This window comes from Gymnodraco acuticeps, unplaced genomic scaffold (assembly GCF_902827175.1).
Source record: "Gymnodraco acuticeps unplaced genomic scaffold, fGymAcu1.1, whole genome shotgun sequence".
Classification (NCBI taxonomy): Eukaryota; Metazoa; Chordata; class Actinopteri; order Perciformes; family Bathydraconidae; genus Gymnodraco; species Gymnodraco acuticeps.
Window position 1 is genome coordinate 284,593 of NW_022990673.1, and position 16,220 is coordinate 300,812.

Sequence of the window (16,220 nt, forward strand, 5' to 3'; positions counted from 1 at the left end):
CTGTATCGCAGCGAGTTATCTAGGTACATGCACATGAAGTGAACACACAGTCACACTGCACCAAAGGTGGAGAAGCCGGGCAGCGTTCGTGTATTTCGGGCCAAAGAGGCCGCTGCACACACGCACCCTTTACTTTCTCATTAAATTGCTGACCTCCAGCTCTGATGTTCTCTTTTTGACTTTTATTTTTAGAGGTTTATGTAAGACCCTGCAAATCTCTCCTCCGAGCATGACATCCTTTTCAAATACAGCAGACATAACAACTCTATCATATCCGACTGAAGCCTGGGGCCATGCGGTTTATAAGAGACTGGCCAGTGTGTTTCACATAAGACTAACAGAGCCTGACTTGCGCCAACAGTATCCCCCCCCCCACCTACAACATAGTCCGCTGGCTCATTCTGAATGAACTCAACCAACAACAGCTCCATGTATGTCCATGCTACTATCCCAGCCTTTTGAGGTCCACAGCCATCAGCCTTGTGTTTATTCCCGTGCCAACAGCCGTGGCCAAAGACCAGTGCAGGAATTTGTCTCATCATTTAGGGCAATAAAGGCTCAGCGCTTTCACTGTGACCTTTTCCGGTGGCCTGAAATGCTCTGAAGAACATTTGCACGAATGATTGGTCTGAGAAAGAGGTTTAATGAAAACAGAGATATTCAGGCTCACGCAAGATGGCTGTAGCCCGAGGCCAGAGCAGGTGGATTATGGGAAAAGAGGCAGATAACACAGATGGACAAATCAAACCCACGCCAAGATAAACACGGTAGAAAACCATTAAAACATTATGTCCATGGATACAATTCTTACATAAACATCAACCAGGATGTACAGAACTGCACATGTCACAGCAAAACGTTTCATTGGAACTGGCTCATCTGTATTCGTAGCAAACACAACGCGCAGCAGCCATTGGTGGAGCGGCTCATGTCTTCCCCAGCTGACTGGCTGAGGAGTGTAGCTCTGGGCAGTATACAGATCGCAGTGATGTAACAGACTCCACCGCTGACACTTCTCTCCCGTCGTCGGTGTATTAGCCCTTCTATTATGTGCCAAGGCTTTCCATCTCCTCTCACGTTTGAATTTATTTCTCTTAATGTCTCTGCATCGTGTTTTAATCCACTCCTTCTCCAGCCTTTCATGCTCATATTTGCTCATCTCCCTCACGTGTCTTTGTTGTTGGTTCGTCACTGCTCTGCCCTCTTAACATTGACAGAAGGGTCATGTGTGGCTGAGGGCAGAGGATGCTCTTTCTCTCTCCCTCTCTCTCTCTCTCTCTCTCTCTCTCTCTCTCTCTCTCTCTCTCTCTCTCTCTCTCTCTCTCTGTCTCTCTCTCTGTCTCTCTCTCTGTTCTCTCTCTCTCTCTCTCTCTCCTCTCTCTCTCCTCTCTCTCTCTCTGTCTCTCTCTCTGTCTCTCTCTCTCTCTCTCTCTCTCTCTCTCTCTCTCTGTCTGTCTTTCTGCAATCTCTCTTTTTCCTTTTTTGTTCCTCTAATCTGAAGGTCACTTACACAAGTGCTGAGCCTTTTAGCCATACGTCCACATTCATCCTTCATCTCTCCTCTGCCGTTTTCTCTTTTTTTGTCCTCATATCTGCTCCTAAATGCTTTCTGTTATGGCTTTGTGGACCACTCTCTCTTCATCTCCCCCCTCATTTCTCTAATGGGAATGAGCTGGCCCAGGTCCCAAGGTCAAAGCAGGTTTTTAACTGAGCCCCCAGACAGTGTAACCTCTTAGTTGTGATTGGTTTATTCAGCACGGATTGGTGATTGATGGGGGATTCTTGCAGTGTAAAAATGCAGAATCATTTTTCTTACAAATATAGGATAATTGTGTTACTTGATTTTTGCAAGCTTAATGCCTTCCTAAATCCCAAACAGTTGATACCAGTGAAAATGAAATGACAGTTTAAGCATCACCACTTCTTTATTTGAAAGTGAGATCTTGACTCATGTTTGTTGTCTGTTATGTAAACTTCCTGGGGCAATCATATGAATAACTGGGTAGACAGTTTGTGTACACTGAGCATTAAGTAGTGTTTATAAATAAACTATTTGCAGAACATGTATCACCTTTCCTTTTGCTCATGTGTTTTTTAACATAACATTACATGTTACTTGTTAGACGCTTTTATCCAAAGCGACTTACATTCTCAATACTGTGGACAATCCCCACAGGAGCACTTTGGGGTGAAGTGTCTTGCCCAGGGACACAACGACATGCTGACTGCAGTGGGGTTTGAACCTGTGACCCCCTGATCAGAACACCTACACTAGGGCTGCTCAATTAATCGTATTTTAATCGCGATTACGATTATGGCTTGCAACGATTACGAAAACAACGTAATCAAAATAAAACGATTATTTTTGTATTATTACTTTTTTTTTCAGTTGAATTATATTTCAAGTTCAGGGTAATCAACTGTTAAAAACATACTGTTCAAATGTTTCATCTCCAATAGATTGATGTTTTCAAAGTAAATGGATAATCGTTTTTAATAATCGTGATATCAATTATTGACCCAGTGGACTGAGTGGAATATGTTGAATATGTTTTACCAAAATGTTGGCTATATGTTAAGGAGTTTTCAGGTTGTGACAGTGCACTGCAACATGTTTGTTGATCTTGTTTATTGGTATTTATTATTTTGATATTATTTATTTAAATGTAGACATGAATGTATAATTTATTTTATTTTGTATTGGTTTTTCAGTTGATTACCCTGAACGTATAATTCAACAGTTAAAAAGTTCAAATTATTATTTGTATTTGTTTTAAAGTACAATAAATGGATGTTTTCAAAGTCAATGAATAATCGCATTTAATAATCGCAATTACAATTATTGACCCAAATAATCGAGATTATGATTTTTGCCATAATCGAGCAGCCCTAACCTACACACAACCCACTGCGCCACACGCCTCCCCTTAAAGGTCCCATGAAAAAATTATCTCTGGATCCTGGTTCTGTTATATTTTCCTTTCTGTCTTTGTTCGCCAAAAAATAGCATCTTTCAGATATTTTACATTACAGTGCCAACATTTTCTACTTGTGCAAAGTCTAAAAAAATGCACATCTTGGCCTTGGGTGTTTGTAAAAAGGTAATTCTGTAAAACGTATTACAATTTGTGGTGACCCCGACAGCTACTTCGCACAATTGAATTCCTTCAAACAATTCCCTCAAATGTCCTGCTTCTAAATCCTGTCAGCAGCAAACAAAACATTTATGAACCTTTTAAAGATCTTATGATTTCTCTTCTTCTCCTTCACTCTTCTCCAGAACTTGAATCAGAACCCTCGCACTTTGCTGCCCAAGTTCTTCGGCCTCTACTGTGTCCAGTCGGGCGGGAAGAACATCCGCGTGGTGGTGATGAACAACGTCCTTCCCCGCGTAGTTCGCATGCACCTCAAATACGACCTGAAGGGCTCCACCTACAAGAGGCGAGCATCCAAGAAAGAAAGAGAGAAAGCCAGGCCCACTTTCAAAGACCTGGACTTCATGCAAAACCTGCTGGAGGGTCTGATGCTGGACCAGGACACTTACAACGCGCTGGTGAAGACCTTACAGAGAGACTGCCTGGTGAGTTAGAGGGGGGACGGAGACACAAACAGCTGCTGTGTTCAGGCTCTTCACTGGAGCCACTTCTATTTTGTCTAAGCTCAGATAGACAGGCAAGAGACATGGACGAAGGAGGGAGAAGGAGCCTAGGAGAGAGAGATCCTTCAGTGAGAGGGAGGGAGATCCTAGGCAGTCAGGTTTAGCGGAAAATTATAAGCATGTTTGAAGGAAGGATAAAGTTCTACCCTAAGGCTGAGTCTCAAAGGGAAATAAACAAACATAGGGTAGAAATTCAACAAAAAATAAATGGAAACGTGCTGGAATAACCAGGATATTATAGGGCCTTGTTTAAAGATACTATTTAGAAGTTTTAGGAAATCTTTGGTACTAGCGCCTTTAAGGGAACCTCAGTCGCTACACATTTAATCGAAATTGGTATGAAATCCACAATATTGGCTAGTGCAGTTCACAGTTAACCCAATTTTGATAAAGGCAAAATAAGTGAGTATAAAGTAAGTAATGTTTTACAGACTTAATACAAAATCTTTGTTTGGTACAGATTATCATATTATTTGATGATTTTTAGTAATAACGTGAAGAGTATTCATATATCTCAATAACGCTGAATGATCATCCTCTATTAAAGTCTTTAATATCACAAATCATACTGCAATTAGCAATATGAGTCAAACTAATAGCAGTTATTTGTGATGAAAGCTTCCCAAGGCCTTTACATAGAAATCAGTCCACAGGCTGTTCAAGGCAACCAAGAAAGTCGAAGGAAGGTAACAAGTTTGAGTTACGTTATAATCCTTTCACTCCTTGGCAATACAAAGCGATAATTATGAATGTAAAGTGTTACCTTTATTACCTTTTAATAAAAGAGGAGGAGGGAGGTAGATTGGATGGAAGAAGGCAGTGAAAGAAACAAAAGCTATTTACGAGAGTGTTTGGCATTCCCAGGATCCCTCGCTATAAATTAGAGCTTTGTTACAGCACTGTGTTTAATAAGGGGTCTGCAGTGGTGGCCGGTCTGCCCTTGTCTCTTAAATCACCACCTCGTAATAACCTTCTCAGTGCATGTTCTTGTTTGGAGTATATGCTCACACTGGCTATCTTATGCATAGTTAATTAGTGTGTGCATCACTCTGTATAGCTCCATGACTCCATGTCCTCATTCCCCCTGGTGCTGACACTGTTATGCACTCTGGATAAAAGCTTTGAGACAGATTTATACGTCACCGCTCACTTCCTGTCCCCTGCTCAGGTGCTGGAGAGCTTTAAGATCATGGACTACAGTCTGCTGCTCGGGGTTCACAACATGGACCAGGCGGAGAGGGAGAGGCAGATGGAGGGCTCCCAGGGCGAGAGCGATGAGAAGAGGCCCGTGGCCCAGCAGAAGGCCCTATACTCAACCGCCATGGAGTCCATCCAGGGGGGGGCGGCCTGCGGGGGGAACATCGACACCGACGACACGTGAGTCAAAGAGGCTGTGGCAAGAGAGCCGAGTGATAAATGTGACACTGAATAAAAGGGGGGAGTGCATCTACTAAACTTTAGGGCTGTGCATCTTCACTGGTCTCACGATTCGATTCGATTACGATTATCCTGTCCCCGATTCGATTTCCCGATGCATCACGATTCATACAAATAAGTTGCATCCTCAATTTTCTATATTACTGCACATGGCTTCTTTTTCATCAATGAATTCATGCAGTAAATACATTATTATGTACATTATTTAGAAAGTGCTTCAGAAATCAATAACATAAATGTCTTGACATTAATTTTTAAACCAAAATAAATCAATTGTATAGCTCTATAGCATTCCTATATCTGTGTGTGAAATTGTTCCGTCCTCAAAGCGGTCTTCTGCTTAAAAAAGGACACTGAATGCCCTGAATGTGGCATCACACACAAGACTTGAGTCTGAACACAGCAGACAACAGGAGTATTTACAACCGCATATAAAAACAAAAATACTGCATGTGGGTGCACACTTACATTCTCTGTCTTACTGTTACATAAATCAGATTAAATTAGCTTCATCATATCTCAATCAGTGATTAAGTGAATAATAGTTTCTATCAGGTTACTATCAGCCTGTCACTCATTCTTTTCAGGGAGGGGGCGGGGTTTGGAGGAACAGAGGAGACGGTGATCGCGGAAGCTTTTTTCCTCCTGCCTTCACAAACTTTTCACCTATGCTTTACACACGTATATATCGTCTGAAAATAGCAAGAGGACATTCATACTCTGCAATCCAAGACTTATCTAAATCCACCAAAAACCTGACATGTAACGCGAGTATTTTTTTTAAACATAAATCCCTGTGTGTCTGAGCCGCAGCGACACGGAGTGATTCAGAGCGGGTCCTTCTGCTGTTGGTTCTGGACTGGTGATTCTGTTGGCGGATGAAGCAGACTGCTCCGTGTTTGGTGTCGCTTTGCCGCTGTCACGTCTGTTCCCTGATCTCTGCGTCACCGACCGATTTGATATTAAAGTGACAGAAAAAAAAACTTTATTGTAAAGCCGCGGCCGGAAAATCAGGAAGCAACGTTACTACGCTATAATCGATTATGTTCTGTCACTGCATCGATGCAGAATCATCCACGTCCGCATCGCGATGCATCGTAGAAACTATTCATTTCAACACCCCTACTAGACTTGCACTTTCATGCCATAGCACTAAGAATAAATAACGTTGAATACATGTAGTAAGATAATAAACTTTATCCGTTGCTCTTTTTCATCAAACTCGGTGCTCTCATTCCTCACCACTTTAACTTTTCTAGAAAAGCTTTTTCAAACTCTTCTCGTTAAACTGTTTGATTTACTTCCATTGTTTACACTTCCCAACGCACTTTCATTGCTTTATATGACTATTAAGTTGCTTAAAGTTTTGAATAGTAAACCCCCGAGCAATATTTTAGAACGAAACAATGAATATTTTTATTTTTAGCATGTGTACAGTGTTAACACTAAGATCTTTGTTTAGCTTGTGCCGAATTTGTTTGCTGAAAATCTTTTCTCTTCTCGTCTTGTAGGATAGAAATGTGACACTGTAGCAGGTTTACAGCTTTATTTATTCATTCTCATTGCAGGATGGGCGGTATCCCAGCTTGGAATGGAAAAGGAGAGAGACTTCTTCTCTACGTTGGAATCATCGACATCCTGCAGTCCTACAGGTGAGCATCACAGTAGTCATGAGATTAAACGTCATCACCACAGGTCATCAGCTGCACATCTTCCAGTGCGACAGGCTGGAGATTTTCCTCAGAGAACTATATGTACACACTGTGCCTGTCTTCTGTAGCAGCCATGCTCCAAATAAACTCCATCGCTTCAGACAACACATTTAATGTTATTGGCCTATAATATATGACATTTATAACATTACTGCGTTAAACGTTGTTTCCCTCCTCTCTCTTTCTGCAGGCTAATCAAGAAACTGGAGCACACGTGGAAGGCTTTGGTTCATGATGGGGTAAGTTTCGTAAACACACTAATACATTAAATCATACTCATCCATATTTCAGTGAAAGACACTGACTCTTCAGTTAGCAAAATGGTTATTATTTTGATCTTGACTCTTTTCATCCTACCGCATACTGTGTGGATCGTTTTGTTTACACACATTCGGGCCCTCCTTTAGGAGATTACACAACAATATCAACAGGTTACATTTAGCGAGGCATCAGACAACGGCCTCTTCCTTTTTAAAAAATATTTTTCTGTGTATCTCTGGCAGCTTGTCTCTTCCCCTATGTGTGAACTTTCTTTTAACTTGCAAGACTAAACTCATTAATATCCTGCGGGCCCAGTAGTAGGTGTATTACATCTTATTAGACGTCAGCTCTAACCAGAGCTATAGGTTACTTAAATGGGAATTAAACGCCTATCAAAAGACACAGTTGCCTTTTATTGAGTTTGTATTTAACTATAATTTTGCACTCAATTCTCATTATCTTTCTATTATTGTCATAAAGATAAGATGACTTGAGTTTTTCCTTGTTTTAAATTAAATGTCCTTTATTTAGTTTGAATGATTTATGAGCAGTCAGCCTTTATTTAAGAAACGTAGAGAGACACACACAGAAAATGTAGCACACTTTCTTGATGACATGCATACATTTGAACAATTTAATTAAAAGTGTGCACGCATATTTATATGAATGACTGTATGTGGTTGTTTTTTTTAAATCCCTCTTTCCATTTTGAATTGTATGTGCATGCAACACATTTAACATCACACAATAGTTTATTATCAACAAATCAGAAACAATTCACAAACAAAAAATACATCATCCAGAAGGATTGGCCACTCATACCAGAACATTTTATAATATGTGTCATAGTCTTGGTTGCATAAATGTAACTGAAGCTTGCAAAGCATTTCAGAAAACCCCTTGGTATTTATAAGAGGTGATGGAAAAGCACCTCACATCTCTTTATCTATTGTGGGTTTACACTGTACATCATCACCAGATTGTTTTCTCAAGATAGAGGTAGTCGTCAATCTCTCGGCGCTCTCTCCTTACTCACTCCTGTCTCCCACTCTGAAACACAATGATACGCTAAAACAAGATATATGTGGAGCGAGCAGAAGCCCTGCTCAGCCTCCTGTGCGTCACTGCTGAGGTTCGCTGCTCTCTGTGGTTGCCTCCGTGAGGTGAATGCGTTCAGATGTTACTCATGGTGGAGTCTGGTAATGCAAATTAAAAAATGCTAATAACGACCAAGCCTTCACTTTCTCACTCTCCTCCATCCCTCCTTCCTTCTGTCAGTCTAAACCAAACACCAAGTGTCATCTGTCAGTCTGCAGTGTGATCTCACTCCGCTGCAACATGAATAATGAAGTGACGTGTCTGTACTCTGATCTGACTGCAACCTGTCACAAAAACGACTTTTGTTGGACTATATATTGTCTTTCAATACCATTCTATAACACTGATATCATGACAATATAAAAGCATTAAAAAGCAAAGATCAATTACGTTTTATTTCCTAAGAATATAAAATATCCTAAATTCTATTCTAAATAAAAACAAAATTATTAAGAAAGATAATAAAAAAAACAATAAATAAAATGGACTCACAGGGTCTGCTTTTAAGAATGAGCAAGTCTTATTCTGGTAGGGTACATGTTGGTGACATTCTTATGTTAAAATGAATGTATGTAAACAAAAGGTCGGATTAAATCATCAAAATCATGTTCGGACTGTATACCCAACCCAGTCTCATGGCATTTCGTGTTCACCAACACGATTTTTAATCTATTGATTCGTGTTCACCAACACGATTTCCCCCTTTTTTCCGTGTTGCACAGCACGATTTTAAAAGCAATGTATTTCTACTGGTAATGTGTTTCGTGCCTGCAGCACTTCTTTTTCTCCGGTCGAGTCGTGGAAGACTGGAAGCTGTGTGGTTCATAAAAACATGTTCTTACTCAATATCAAGCCACAATTATTGCTTTTATTTTAAATCGTATAATTTCGTTGCCGTCTGTGAGGAAAATAAATGGGGCTCAGAGCCTCAGAATACTGAAATCTGTATTATCTTTTTTTCCTTCTAATTTGTTATTCTTTTCAAAATAACACACTGTTATTTACTCACCAATAACTTAATTATTATAATAAACAATTATTTATTGGTTTAATTCCATAATCTCTGGCTTTTTTGGCGTCCGTCAGGAACTGAATTTCAAAATAAAAATAACCGGAAACAGACATAGGCATTTCGAGCGATTACCCAAGATCCTCAGCTATGGTTTAAGCTCGCTTATTGGATGTTTTAGCCGCAACGCATGCTGGGATTTGGTGTTTATATGATATGAAATCCGGAAAACATTTTAAAAGAATAAAAGAATACTTAATTCCGAGTGTTCTTGCTTTTCTCTTTGAAAGTCATCACATAACGGCATTGTAATACACGGTTCGGCTGCATTACATATTACAGATTTGCCGTAGTTCTTTATTTATAGAGCCCTGATGAGAAGACCTTTGGAAAAACTGGAAGAAATGCCGCCGAAACTGAATACTTGACGTGGATCATAAATATATCAACAATTAAACAACATCTTCAATTTCTCTTCACACAATACGTCTCCTTGCAGTATCAACACTAATTCGGCTGACTTTTACATTTGATCTAATTCATAGATAGGTTATATTTACACCATAACGGTGCACAGCTGATATAAAAGGACTTTTAAAAAATATATATATTACTGATTTTCTTTGAATATTAGAATGTAAATACTGAGTCTGAAATAGTATAGCAATATGCTGTAAAATGATGTGAAAGCATGAATAAAACCACATCTTCAGATGTTGCAATGTACATACATAAGTGTCCTACACTAATAATACAAAGTTATTATGGCTGTGTGTACCTTGTGTGCACCGCCTAGTGGTTAAAGCAGGTTATTGAATTATTGTTTTTATGTTATATTTGATTAAAAAAATATTAAGAGTACATACTTTCATAGGGGGAAAGTAGAAGGTCTGTGATAGAAATATAGAATATAAAAAATCAAGAAGATACTATAAGTGATCTCTACAATAAAACAGTTTAGTGCAGGATGTACAAAGATATTAATAGGAGGAGGTGCAAAAGAGAAAAACGAATTAACCTTTATTAACACATTAAAGAATACTTTAGATTAAGGTCTTCTTTTAAATAAGAAAAACACTTTGGGGGTATCAAAAGATAAATATTAAGCCTGACAAAGTACTTAACATAATTGCTTTCCTGCAATGTTAACTATGTTGAAGCACTTATTTTAACTGATATTATACATATGAATTATACTCTTATGTATGTAGATAGTATAAGAAATGTGCAGAATATGACAGTTTAATGGTGGAGGTACACACATATTGATAGATGTCTTGTAATGCACTGTTGAGGAACCTGTGACCTAAGATTTTCATTCATTGCATACACCGTAGTTGTGTATATGATATGTCAATAAACCTTTGAAAATCTTGAAATCTTGAAAGGGATGTGCAAAATAGCCATAATATACAGTCTTTAATTAACTATTAGTAGAGAATAACGAGTAATGAATATACTTTATTACTTGTTTCCATTCATGTCAATTAAAGATAAATGTTTAGTCTTCTCAAGCACCAACTATCAAATATCTCTCCTGATTGTTGGCACTTGACAATCACCTTACCTGAATTTTACTGTAACTAAAGTCTGATTTAAGGGTTGTTTATATTTCACATCATTAATCAGAATCTGCAAAGTAACTCAAATAAGTGTAGTGGAGTAAAAATACCAGGTTAACCTCTGAATTGTAGTGGAGAATTACAAAGTAACAATGAGCTGTCATGTGGGTATTAATGCTGCGCATTATGGACACAAGCGATTTTCACCCATTTATTAATTATATGTTTTACATTTGATAACACCAATGTGTTTAATACTGGCAACTTCTAATTGTGGGAAAAACGAAAACGTTCAGTAGAGATGTCCCATAGAACATTTTGCGAAACACAATAGCCAGCGTGTAGTTCTGGGGGGGGCGTTCGGTTCCAGTTTTGGATAGTCTGGCGTGGTTTCGTTCCATTTCAAACAGCTGTTTGACGCTCATTGTAACCTTGGCGCACTGCCACTCCAACATCCAATCCCAGAGTTTGAAGATTAATCACGGGGACTGTAGTCCTAAACGATAGCTGGGGATTATGGGTAGTGTAGTGTCTTCGGCCATCCTAAACTCAGAAATGTTGACAATCGCAATGATGCTCGAAATGTCCCTTACAGGCCTACGTCTGTTTCCGGTTATTTTTATTTTGAAATTCTGTTCCTGACGGACGCCAAAAAAGCCAGAGATTATGGAATTAAACCAATAAATAAAAGCAAGGATAATTGTGTGTTATTGGTGAGTAAATAACAGTGTGTTATTTTGAAAAGAATAACGAATTAGAAGGAAAAAAAGATTTAAAAAATACAGATTTCAGTATTCTGAGGCTCTGAGCCCCATTTATTTTCCTCACAGACGGCAACAAAAGTCCGAAATTATACGATTTAAAATAAAAGCAATAATTGTGGCTTGATATTGAGTAAGAACATGTTTTTATGAACCACACAGCCTCCGGTCTTCCACGACCCGACCGGAGAAAAAGAAGTGCTGCAGGCACGAAACACATTACCAGTAGAAATACATTGCTTTTAAAATCGTGCTGTGCAACACGGAAAAAAGGGGGAAATCGTGTTGGTGAACACGAATCAATAGATTAAAAATCGTGTTGGTGAACACGAAATGCCATGAGACTGGGTTGGTATACTATAAGGCCATAGTTATCCTGACAGAACTAGTCTAAATATTTTTCGGACTTTTTCAACGGTTTGCTCTGCCTGGTCGTTTTAACTGATAAAAAATAATTCCTGGTGTGGAAAACTAAAGGGACTAATAGACAGTTTAATCTCCAATTAGCAATGGTTGGCTCATTTTATCTATGCACTAATGTCTCCTTAATGTCTCTGTCTCTCCCTCAGGACACCGTGTCTGTCCACCGGCCAGGCTTCTACGCCGACAGGTTCTTCAAGTTCATGAGCAGCAACGTTTTCAAGAAGAGCTCCTGTGAGTTCAATTTACATCCACTCACTGCCTTACATAATCAGACGAGGGCTGGGTGAGAAGAGCTCAGACGCAAATGTCAGATGCCAGGCTTTTGTCTCTTTTACAGCCGAGCCTTGACAGGAAATCAGACACAGTTGCTACCCACCTGCCTTATTAGGTGTTGCCTCGTGTCATGTGAGAGTCAAACGTCCATTTGATCCTTGTGCAGTTCGTTTTCATCTCCTTCCAAAGATTAACGAACACACAAATAATTATTTGTTGTGGAGGCCGAGGGCAGATGTGATATTTTCCTTTTTAATTCTTTGCGTTTTTACTTCAACTGACAATTTAAACTTTTTGATGGTACTGCAGCCTCAACACATTGCTATTGATTAACAGGTCAAATACATCTGCTGAAACAGTACATTGATATATGTAAAGAGTCCGGTGCTATGATTTGTTTTAATCTGTGTGGAATTTCCCATTTGCACCCAGCCCAGAAATAACAAAGTGAAATGTGCTTTCCCATTTTTACCAAGTTATTGAAGGTGTCAATGTGCATTGCCCCTCAGCTCTGAAGTCCTCTCCATCTAAGAAGGGTCGCGTGTCGTTGTCGGTGCCCAAGTGTATCGGCCCCGGTGCCGCCTGGTCAGCCAGCCAGCTGCCGTCTGAGAGAGACGAGAACATCTACGACCTGAGAGGAGCTCGCAGCTTCCCCACGCTGGAGGATGAAGGTAAATCACATCTGTATACGGAGATGTAGTGCAGGGAGGATAACCAAATAAAGAAAATAGGAAACATCAGTTGTTTGAGTTTGGATGAGTAAAATGTTGTTCTGGAAGGTATATTCTGTCCCTTTTTAAACAAAACAACTTCTGATCGTTCGAACCTTTGGAAAACAACTGGCCTGTTAGCTGGTGTCATTGGAATCATAGGGCAACACAGGCAGTACAGCACTTCATGCCTCCTTTTACACAATAAATGCAGCATGAGGGGCTTTTCAGTTTGAAAAATAGACAAAGAAATTCACGGTTAATCATAAATATAACACTAGATAAAAAAAAAGGTAAAGAAGAAATATGATATACAACATAATACCTGTAATAAAAAGGTGAAATAAATAATCTCAAAGTTATATACACTCATATCTATATGTGTGTGTCTCTCTTTCTCTTCTCCTCCAGGCCGAGCAGACCATCTTCCATGCACTCCTCCCTCGTTTGAAGAGGCCACCACAGCGTCGATTGCCACCACTCTCTCTTCCACCACCTCTCTGTCCATCCCCGAGAGATCCCCCTGTGACACCGTCGAGCACCCCCGATACAGGTGCTCACACACACACACTGAGCAAACCGTACAATAAGATAAATGCTTTTTCTGACACGTTATCTATGCAAGTACAGTTGACATTGCCTTTGATATTACTTTATTGTTGAAGCAACATATTGACAGTCTTCGATAGCTGAACTGAAATGTATGATTATCTTTCCTTATTCTGTGTAAATAAAAATTTTTCAGAGATGTTCTACCTGTATTTTGAGTTAAAAGGTCCACAAGTGAATCATTATTTTGCTGCGACAACCTGATTAAAACCCTTAAAATGCAATTTAAACTGAGAATAAATGACCACTATAGTGTCAGTAGGTGCTCCTGTGAGCGTCTCCTCAGCCACAGCAGCATGTTCCATGTCAGCTAGCTGCTGCTGTTGTCATGTACAGCTGTAACTGACACTGTCCTCTGTCTGCAGGAGGCACACCCAGTCTCTCAGCCACGACGGGAGGTGAGTCTGGAGCCTGAATGCTGCTTTCACATCACAAACCTTTTTGAACAGGATTAACAGCGCTGTTTTTACAGAGTTGTGTGGGTTGCTAGCTTCATGTTTTCCCAGCATTAGACATGTCTGGGTGTGGTGGGTGTAGAGGAGAAAATGTGAGGTCAGCCTGTTGGTGTGTTTATGTGAAGGCCCATTGTCCTTGTTGCTAAGAAGTGACCGTGTTTGTTTTTCCACACGTGTTTCATTTCCTCTGTGCGTGTTGTTTCATGTGTGTTTGCTTGTGTTCAGGACCCAGGAGGAGCTGCGTGTGCGTGAGGAGGATCAGCAGACCATCACAGTGGAGGTGGAACTGAAGAGACACGACAGTGAGCCCACCATCTCCGTTCCACAGCCTTCACCTGAAGCCAGGTAAAACACAATGTTGTTTTACCTGGTTGTTAATGTGCAACAAGTTCTAAATGTACAACTCTATGTCATTGTCATGTAGTCTTATACAGGAAACATAGAAGACGCAAGAGTATTAAATGCACTTACTGTAGATCTGATTCATAAGTTAAAATAATAACACATTAAATAATACATTAAAATACACAAATGTTTTTCCATAGTTGCACACATCTCAGTTTAATCAATTAATTTGAATTAGTCTTTACTTTAGTAACTGAACAGATTGAAAAGGGAATCTGCTTTTTAGACATTAACTAATGTAAGACATTCTGGGAATTTACGACAGCTCACATCATTTTTTTATATTCTGATTCAAATATATAATATGATACACACATGTCTTGGTCCTTTCCACTGCAAACAGAAACACATAAAGACTCAGCTCCGTCATGCGCCCTTATTATTCGTGTGACCCCATTAATGGATGGAAAAGCTGTGAAAATGTAATCACCAAAATCACTCCGTTTGGCACCGCACTATAAATAACCTGCTGCCAGCTCAACTGTCACGCACGCACACACACACACACACACACACACACACACACACACACACACACACACACACACACACACACACACACACACACACACACATAATGCTTAATATTACACACAGTTAAACACTGAAGCAGCTTTGCAGATTTGTTTATGGGACTTTGGAGTGCCCTGTTATGGACGGATAAAGGCTTCAGGCATTTACTCTGAAGTAATTAAGTTATGAGAGAGTGCGCACATGCATGAAAATCTGTGTTGTGTTCGTGAGAAGTGTGTGTTCTTTTTTGGGGTGACCCTGTGAGGCAGACACAGAGCCGAAGGAGCCCCTACATGGGGGGCCAGCGGGGGAAAGTAGGGCAGCGGGACAGGAGGCCTGGGGGGGTTCTCATAAAGACGGGATGACCTGACACTTTGCATATTTGAACCTATATTTAATGTATTTTATTTATTTAACTGAAACTGCATCATAGAAAGAAACTGGAGAGCTATTAGAGAGCTAAAAGATAAAACCACATGTACAAATGTTTTAGCCTCATAAAATAAACTTTATTCATACACAGCTGGTCGAAGAGGGGCTGTAACTTTCAGCCTGTGAGTCGGGATTGGGTCAACTAGGATCAGGGTGTGGTTGCCAGGGCCAACCAAGTGAATAATTGTGTCTGATGCTGAGAAGCCAGTGGCTAGACATATGGCCCGGGGGTCTGGAGAAGGAGCTGGCGGGAGGATGTGAGAGCAGAGATGAGGACAGGCGACTGAATTATCCATCTGACTGAGTCCAGGCTCTAACTCACCTGCAGACGGAGAGCTGGGTGGGTGTGGGACGAGAGACATGGAGCAGAGAAAGGATCATTGCAGACTTACTGATTGAAAGAGAAAATGAAACAGAATGTTTCATGTGAAGAGTGCTGGAGGGGTGAGAAAGACAAAAATAGTCATCTTGTAAATTAGTAAAAGCAGAAATGTAGAGAAAAGGGAGCAAAGTGGAATTAAAGCATTAAAGAGTCTGATGTAACATTGTAAAATAATAAAGGATTTATCAGTTTTTGATATGCAGAGAGACAAGGATAGGATATATATATACATTTTAATAAAGATATATCTAAATGAAATGAGAGATGGTGTTGAAGTCAGACATCCCCCCCCCTAATTTGTTCTGCCAATCTCTTAGATGCAAACTCAGCTTTGTTTCCCCCTCAGTGGCCAGACGCCGGGCTTTTCCTCAGCTGGATTTTAACTCACAGACAGAAGCTGAGAAAGCAATGTGGATGTTTCTAAATCCTTTCTAATAGTTGATGATCTGGCCAGGAACAATACAGGATTGTGGCAGTGCACAGCCAGCTGGCAAATCTTTGAGCTTAAGCAGCTAAACCA

The 16,220-nt window shown here is 40.0% G+C and overlaps 1 protein-coding gene across 3 annotated transcripts in view; it reads left to right on the forward strand.

Moving 5' to 3' along the window:
* pip5k1ca (phosphatidylinositol-4-phosphate 5-kinase, type I, gamma a) overlaps positions 1 to 16,220 on the forward strand; it is a 51,335-nt gene that overhangs the window by 25,280 nt on the left and 9,835 nt on the right. For all 3 annotated transcript variants that reach the window (XM_034229864.1, XM_034229866.1, XM_034229865.1), the window contains exons 7-15: positions 3,281 to 3,580; positions 4,827 to 5,035; positions 6,664 to 6,747; positions 6,998 to 7,046; positions 12,068 to 12,152; positions 12,704 to 12,865; positions 13,316 to 13,457; positions 13,879 to 13,911; positions 14,194 to 14,313. In XM_034229864.1, coding sequence (XP_034085755.1) covers positions 3,281 to 3,580; positions 4,827 to 5,035; positions 6,664 to 6,747; positions 6,998 to 7,046; positions 12,068 to 12,152; positions 12,704 to 12,865; positions 13,316 to 13,457; positions 13,879 to 13,911; positions 14,194 to 14,313 — 1,184 coding nt within the window. The remainder of the gene's footprint in view (positions 1 to 3,280; positions 3,581 to 4,826; positions 5,036 to 6,663; positions 6,748 to 6,997; positions 7,047 to 12,067; positions 12,153 to 12,703; positions 12,866 to 13,315; positions 13,458 to 13,878; positions 13,912 to 14,193; positions 14,314 to 16,220) is intronic.